This window comes from Merops nubicus, unplaced genomic scaffold, assembly GCF_000691845.1.
Source record: "Merops nubicus isolate BGI_N331 unplaced genomic scaffold, ASM69184v1 scaffold51263, whole genome shotgun sequence".
NCBI lineage: Eukaryota > Metazoa > Chordata > Aves > Coraciiformes > Meropidae > Merops > Merops nubicus.
In genome coordinates this window covers 495-8,128 of record NW_008597880.1, presented here as the reverse complement: position 1 = coordinate 8,128, position 7,634 = coordinate 495, and the positions used below count along the sequence as shown (strand labels likewise).

Here is a 7,634-nt window from a genome sequence, read left to right as displayed (position 1 = left end):
GAGGAGGAGGGGCTGGCCAGCCGGATCATCGCCCTGGGGCCTGCCGGCGCCCAGTTCCTCAGGTGAGCAAGGCTGGGAGCAGAGCAGATGGGGCTGCCCACACTAGGGCTGTCCCTCAGGGCTGGGGATGGATCCAGGCTCCTGTGGAGTTTCTCCCAGCTGGGGCAAGACCTCTGCTCGTCTCTGCTTCTGGTGGCCTGGTGCAGGAGAGATCCTGCCTCTGCCCAGGTGCAGCATGTTTCAAGGGTGGGTTATTCCAGGATAGGAGAGCAGTAGCTGTGCTGTGATAGGAAAAGCCCCAACCAGCACTGTCCTGCTGAGCGCAGAGCCCCGTTTCCCAGAGAAAGTGGTGCAAGCAGTCCTGCCTTCCTCCTCCAGTGGCTGTACAGCGTGGAGAAGCACTGCGCCCAGCGCCACCCTGCTGCCTGCATGGCCCGGCAACGGTGCATGGTTGTAAGCCCCCTTCCTCTGCTGTCTGCAGCCCCGTCATCGTGGAGATCCCACACTTTGCCTCGTATGGGCGTGGAGACCGTGAGCTGGTGGTGTTGCGCAACGAGAACGGCTCCGTCTGGAAGGAGCATCGCAACCGCTATGAGGAGGACTACATGGACCAGCTGCTCAATGGCATGGACGAGGGTGAGTGTGCCCGGCGGGGGGGACCTTGGCACCACGCAGCTGAGCCTGGGTGGTGGGATGGAGCTGAGCATGGCATGGTTGGTGCAGCTCAGGGCAGGTGGGTGGGTGACCACCACATGCTCGGTGTGTGAGCATTGATGGCTTTCTGCCCTTGCAGAGCTGGAGAGCCTGGAGGAGCTGGAGAAGAAGAGGGTCTGCCGCATCATCACCACGGACTTCCCTCTCTACTTCGTGGTCATGTCCCGGATTTGCCAGGACTGTGATATGATTGGCCCTGAGGGAGGATGTTTGAAAAGCACACTGGTGCCCATGGTACAGGCCACCTTCCCAGACACTGCTGTCACCAAGAAAGTGAGGCTGGCCCTGCAGGTGCGTCCTGGAGAAGCCTGGCCTGGGGCCCAGCTGGGCTCCTGCAGGCAGGGGAGGGCAGCAAGCCTTCCCAGCCTGGGGGAAGCCGGCCCTGATGCCCCTGCTTGTGCTGCCTGCAGGCGCAGCCTGTGCCCGACGAGCTGGTGACTAAGCTGCTAGGGAACCAGGCGACATTCAGCCCCATCGTCACAGTGGAGCCACGCCGGAGGAAGTTCCACCGGCCCATCGGCCTCCGCATCCCACTACCACCATCCTGGAAGGACAATCCCCGAGACAGTGGCGAGGGTGACACCACCAGCCTACGCCTGCTCTGCAGTGTGATCGGTGAGGCTGCCAAGACCCGCCATGCACGCGAGCGTGCTCCCTGATGGGGCCGGGATGGGCTGCCTCAGTGGTACGCAGCTCCTGGAAGCTAAGGACAGAACAGGGCAGTGGAGAGGACAAATGCCTGCAGGATGCAGACCCCAGGCTTACAGAAAGGCAGTATGCTCACCCTTGCTTTCTGTTACAGGGGGGACAGCCCAAGCCCAGTGGGAAGACATAACAGGCACCACGAAGCTGGTCTATGAGAATGAGTGTGCAAACTTCACCACCAATGTGTCTGCCAGGTGAGTCCTAGGCAAGCATGTGCTTGTCTTGCGGACATCTGCTGCTCTTCAGGCCCTCTTGGGGTACAGCCTGTGCCAGGAGAAGCTTCCTGCCCCCGTGTTCATTGTGGTGCTCCCCCATTCTCACATGTAGGCCAGTTCCCTCCAGCCTTGAGAACCCCCCGCTGCCTTAGCATTCCCCAGGAAAGACAACTGGGTGTGCAGAGGGAAGGGGCCATTCTTTCTGCTTGGGTGTGTCACCATCACAGACGGGTCTGCTTCTGTACCCAGAGCTCCTGGGACACCACCTGTGGTGCAGTTTGCTGATGGGAGCAGCACCTCTGGTGCCACTGGGGAACCTGCCTGGCAGTGCCCCAACCCAGCCCTCCTGCAGGTTCTGGCTGGCAGACTGCCCGCGCACAGCCGAGGCCGTGCACTTCGCCACAATTCTGTACAAGGAGCTGACAGCTGTGCCCTACATGGCCAAATTCGTGGTGTTTGCCAAGATGAATGATCCACGGGAAGGGCGGCTGCGCTGCTACTGCATGACTGATGATAAGGTTGACAAGACTTTAGAGCAACATGAAAACTTCACTGAGGTGGCCCGCAGCAGGGACATTGAGGTTTGTCCCCAGAGCATCTGTGGGGGATGGCAGGGAGAGGGCTGCCAAAGTGAGGGGAGACTAATACCAGTGGAGGGGCCTTGGCCCAGGGAGGGGAGTTGGGGTTACCTGCCCTGTCCAAGAGCAGGAGAAGCATCTCTGCACAAGTTCTCAGCCCATTTTCTCCTCCCTGACAGGTGGTAGAGGGGATGCCTTTGCACGTCGAGCTCTCAGGGAACCTGGTGCCTGTCAAGAAGGCCACTCAGCCCCGCACCTTCCTCTTCCAATCCTTCCGGGAGAACCGTCTTGCCATCCCCATAAAGGTAGTGGCAGGGTAAAGGTCTGGGCTGCAGGCGCGGCCCCCACACCCGCCCTGTGCCAGGCCACCTAACTGGGCTCTTGGTGCTCAGGTTCGGGACAGCAGCCGGGAAGCCAGCGGCTCCCTGTCTTTCTTGCGCAAGGCCATGAAATACGAGGACCTCCAGCACGTGCTCTGCCACCTGAACATCAGCATACCACCCTGCACCAAGGTCAGTGCCGGTGTGCTGACACCTCTGGGAGGGGTGGTGGGGGCCTGCGCCTCCCCACAGTGCAGGAGACAGCCCTCGCTGTCAGCTTTTCTTCCTCAGCTGCTCTGCGTGGACATACCATACTGCTCTGGAGCAATGGTGCCAGGGCAGAGCCGCCACCCTCTTTTCAAGCTGTTGACCCCTTGGTTTGTCCATGTTCTCACAGGGGAGCGGCAGTGAGGAGCGGAGGAGAACCCTGACGCCCCTGTCTCTGCGGGAGCGATACAGCGTCCTAAGCGAGACCAGTTTTGGTATGTAGCTGGCTGGGACCACTCAAGCCCGCTCACCACCTACGCTTGGGGTACCCAAGCATGGTGGAAAGGCTGGGCTGACCCTGTCATACTCACTGTCATGGCTACTTCCCTTGCCCTGAGAGTCTCCTTGGTCGTGCTCGCGTGGGGCTGCGAGGCACCCCAGGCCAGCACTCCTTTCCTCTCCCCACCCTAGTGCAGGGCCCCATGCACCTGAAGTTGTGATTCCCTTTTCTCCTCCAGGCTCTCTGAGCAGCACAGACAAGGCAGACCAGAAGATGGTTGACATAGCAGAACAGCTGGGCCTCAGCTGGGCTGGTGAGTCCACACCTGACAGCTCTGAGGATGCACAGCACTCCTTGGACAGCTGGCACTAGGAAACAGGCTGCAGGGTGGAGTGAACGTGCTTTACGGTGCAGTTGGTGTGTGTGTGGCCTGTGCTGGCTCCTCTGGCAGCCTGGCCTTGCCTCCCAGCGCTTCTGCTGAGCTGTGAGCACGCCCTGGCACTGAAACAAACCTTCCTGCAGCTGTGTGTGTACACACACCAGGCTAGGGCTGTGTTCAGAGTTGTACGGATTACTGCCGTTTGTGGAGGCCTGGCACTGTTCTTGCAGCCACACACCCAACATCAGTACCCATGCTTTTCCTTAGCATAAGATGCTGCTATGCTGGTCACAGCCAGTCTGGGCATAAGGGCTTAAACTTCTGCCCTGTCCCAGCTCCTGCTCCTGCATGTTCACCCATGTTCAGTTGTAGGTGATGGGGTGATCTTTGTGCTGGGTCTGGCTGAGCCCTTCACAACATCCCCAGCCTTTTTGGCTTGGCAGCTAGCAGTGGGTGCTAGAGCATGTGATGCTGAGGTGTGGTGTCTCCCCTAGAGCTGGCACGTGAGCTGCAGTTTGGGGTGGATGACATCAATAGGATACGTGTGGAAAACCCCAACTCCCTGCTGGAGCAGAGCTTAGCCTTACTCAACCTCTGGGTCAGCCGTGAGGGCAAGAGTGTCAAGAGTGAGTATCTGTGTTGTCCTGCTGCAGGCATGGGGGTGGTGGGGCTGGCTACGCGGAGCAGCGTGTGCATGCTCAGGGGTCTCTGGCTGGCTTTACACAGCTGGTTCAGTCACACCTGCCTGCCTGCAGTGTGTCTGGCCGTGGCTGTGTTCACCCGGAGACCAGTTTTCTGACAGCAGCTTCCCCCTGCAGTTGAGAGTCTGTACACGGCGCTGAGGAACATCGACCGCAGCGAGATCGTCAGCGCGCTGGAGGGCGCTGGGCGGCAGAGCCGCAGCCTGAAGGGCAGCTGGCGCTACGCAGACAGAGACTACTCCCTCTCTCCATCCCAGATGAATGGTGAGCCCCAGCTTCTAGCAGTCGCAGGAGGGCCCCGGGGCAGAGTCCGTGCAGACAGATGAAGGATGGTATCTCACCTGACCAGGGTATACCAGTAGCCTGCTGGGAGCTCAGTGGGCACAAGGTGTAGCCGACTGATGTGGCCTCTTCACTGGGGCTTGTGCTGCAGGAAGCTTGGCCCTGCCACGCTGCCTTCTCAGAAGCTCTCCAGGTGGTGTGGACACGTTCCTTATCCCAATATGGCAGAAAGAGGTGCCTCTGGCTGTGCGAGCCGAGCGGTGTCCAGGGAGCTCACAGAGCCCTGGCTGTGGCAGCGTGCCTGGGCTGGGTCCAGGTGGAACGTGCCTGGGTGCAGGGAGACCCACCGGGGTCACCTGCAGCACGTGCCATCAGGAAGCTGGCACACTGGGCAGGGTTATGGCTTTGTGCTGCTGCAGCACTGCTCTGTGCTGCTGCCTGTGCAGCACTGGCTCATTGCTCTCTCCCTCTCTGTTTCTCCCCTTGTTCTGCTCTCTCAAACATGCCACCTAGTGCTGTCAGGTGCGGGCACTCCTGTGGGTCACTTCTTTTCACCTCTGTCCTCTTGAGTTCATCCTGGCCTCTCCTTCTCTCATCTTCCTCCACTGCCTGTCTCCACTGTCTCCACCTCAGCTGAGCCCTCTGGGAGCTGTGCCCTGCTCCAGCAACTGCATGTCACCAGGGACTGCGCCTGTCCTGGCCTTCCTCTCCTGCACTGCCCTGAGCTCCCTCCCTTGCTGGCCCTGCACTGCTTGCCCCTGGCCAGGGACCCACACAGGGGACAGGTGTCCATTCTGTGCTGGGGGTGCCATGCCTCGGCTGTGGCTGGAACCCCTGGCTGCCTGGGGAGCAGAACAGGTTCTCTGCTGATCTCCAGGGGTGGAAAAGGGGTTAGTGGCTCAAGAGCTGAAGACTGAGCAAAGCCACCTGTGTGGGTGGGAGTGCCTGGCTTAGCTGTATTCTGTATTGATGTGCCTGGGCTGTGTGCGTGGCCATAGGTGACAAGGATGTGTAGTCTTGGAAACACCAACAGGGTTGTGGGACCCTGGCTGCATCTCACAGGGCCTTGGGGTTGCATGGCATACCAGAGCTATCCTTCCCTGCTCATGGTACTGCTTCCAGCCTACTCCTCTGTGCTGCAGAGAGGGACTGACTTTGGGAGTCAATGCCTGCCAGACATGGCCACCTGAACTCCAGGCTGAACCTCAGCCAGATGATGCTGGAGGGGGGCTGTGGTCAGGGACACGGGGACCGGTGGGGCAGAGTAGCAAAGAGAGCACTGTGTCTTGCAGTGTGGATGGGGCATCATGTGAACCCCAGACCAGTCCTACCTGCAAGGAGTGGGCAGCCCCAGGGTCTGCCCAAACCAGCCCCGTGACTTTGAAGGGAGGCCTGGCAGCACTGGCAGGGCCCAGGCAGAGGCTGCGGTGAGCACAGCCCTGCTCAGCCCAGCCGCCGGGGTCTCTGGCATGGCCATTGCTGCTGGTGGGGCAGGCATCCTCCCGGAGGCTGTTTCCCTTCTCGCCCCACTGCGCTTGTGAGACGGCTGCTCGAGATGTCGCCTCTGTCTGCCCATATAGGTTACGCTTCGCTGCAGGACGAGCTGCTGTCCCCTGCCTCCCTGCATTACACGCTGCCATCCCCGCTGCGTGCCGACCAGTACTGGAATGAGGTAGCCATCATGGATGCTATCCCCATGGCTGCCACCGAGCAGGACGCCCTGATGGAGATGTCTGACATGCAGGTGTGGTCCTCGGGGCTCACACCCTCGCTGGTGACTGCTGAGGACTCCTCTCTGGAGTGCAGCAAGGCTGAGGACTCGGACGCCACAAGTGAAGGCCGGTTCCTGGGGCAGCTTCTAGCAGATGCACATGGCCCAGACCACATGGGCTCTATGGACCTGGTTGAGGATGACACAGTGGACTCAGATGCCATGAATGGCCTGATTGACCTTCTAGAGCAGGAGGAGGGGCAGAGGCTACAGGGGAAGATACCCACCGGTGATCACCAGCCAGGGACTGGGGAACAGGACCCAGAGAGTGAAGTCTCTTTTGTTTCAGTTCAGCAGAAGGTGCAAGCCAGGATCACAGCATCACCTGCCATTAGCCATGTTGTGGAGAAGAGTACAGACAGGTACTGTGGCCTGGGGCGCTGGGGTGCCTGTGGGAGGGGAGCAGAACTGCTTTGCCAGCTATTGCCCTGTTCTGGGCCAGCTGCAATAGTCTCCCAGCTTTGCTTGTTTTTCTGCTGGTCTCCAGCTTTGGAGCTGGCACACACTCGACAGACAAAGCAGTGGCTTGGGTTGAGTGTCTTGCATCTCTCTGGAGATGCTACGGGGGAGTCCTTGCAGAGCACCCTGGGGGGTATCCCAGGCAGGCAGCCAGGCCCTGCATGTTGGTCGTGCTTACCAGAGCTGTCCCAGCCTGGGCTGCATCCTCCCATGTTCCTGGTGGCCCCGATCCCATGAGGTCCCAGTGATGCTCCACAGCATTGCCTTAAACCCTCACAGCCAGGCCATGAGGCTGTGGGGTGGGCCCTGGCAGGGAGGAGGCCTGTGCCCTTGTGCATCTGCCTTTTGTGCTGCTTGTGCCGGGTGCCCGGCAGTGCCAAGAAGCTGGGGAGCCCGATGCCTGGCGGGGTGCAGGCTGTGCCAGCGTGCCTCTTGGAGGTAGGCTGGTGCTCAGGGCAGCACTCCATGGCAAAGCTGACTGCCTCTCTTTCTCTGTCTCTCTCTCCCTGTCCCTCTCCGGTGCCCAGGCTGAGGGACTGGAATGCAGAAGGCTCCTTTATCTCCTGCCTACAGGACCTGACAGCGGGCTCCTGGCAGGAGGGGGTCACCCGAAGGCAGCTCCCGACGCACACCATGGCCTCCGGGCCTCAGGGCCAGGAGCAAGAGCAGGTCTTGGTGCCGGCCGTGGAGCTGATGCGGGTCAGCTCCGCAGAGGACAGCGACTGTTTTGCCCTGCAGGGGGCTGGCAGGAGGAGGCAGACAGACGCTTCTTTGGGCAGGTGAGGGTAAGAGCAGGGGGACCCAGCGTCCCACGAGGTGGAGGCGCTATGGACAGCCCTTTCCTGAGCCTGCTGCAAGGCCAGCTGGGCAGACCGAGTGCTAGCTGAGGCACAGGTCTCCTGGCACACCTCCTGTCCCCTGCCCCCGGGGGTGCCTCTCAGCCCAGAATAGTCTGCTGTGTTTGATACCTGAGCTCTTGCTCTCCATTTATAACCCAGCCAGCCTCCCTGCCTGCTTCCTTAC

At 60.6% G+C, this 7,634-nt stretch overlaps 1 protein-coding gene across 1 annotated transcript; it reads left to right on the top strand.

Moving 5' to 3' along the window:
- Positions 1-3: 3 nt before the first annotated feature.
- On the top strand, positions 4-7,390 carry LOC103769614 (ankyrin-1-like; the record flags this gene model as incomplete). The annotated part of the gene is made up of 14 exons (XM_008936830.1): positions 4-62; positions 482-636; positions 794-1,005; positions 1,125-1,329; positions 1,517-1,613; positions 1,987-2,215; positions 2,392-2,517; positions 2,605-2,724; positions 2,930-3,014; positions 3,258-3,332; positions 3,893-4,024; positions 4,217-4,363; positions 5,962-6,514; positions 7,139-7,390. Coding segments are annotated over 14 exons (2,447 nt in total), but the record flags the coding sequence as incomplete, so codon positions are not given.
- Between the last annotated feature and the right edge of the window lie 244 nt (positions 7,391-7,634).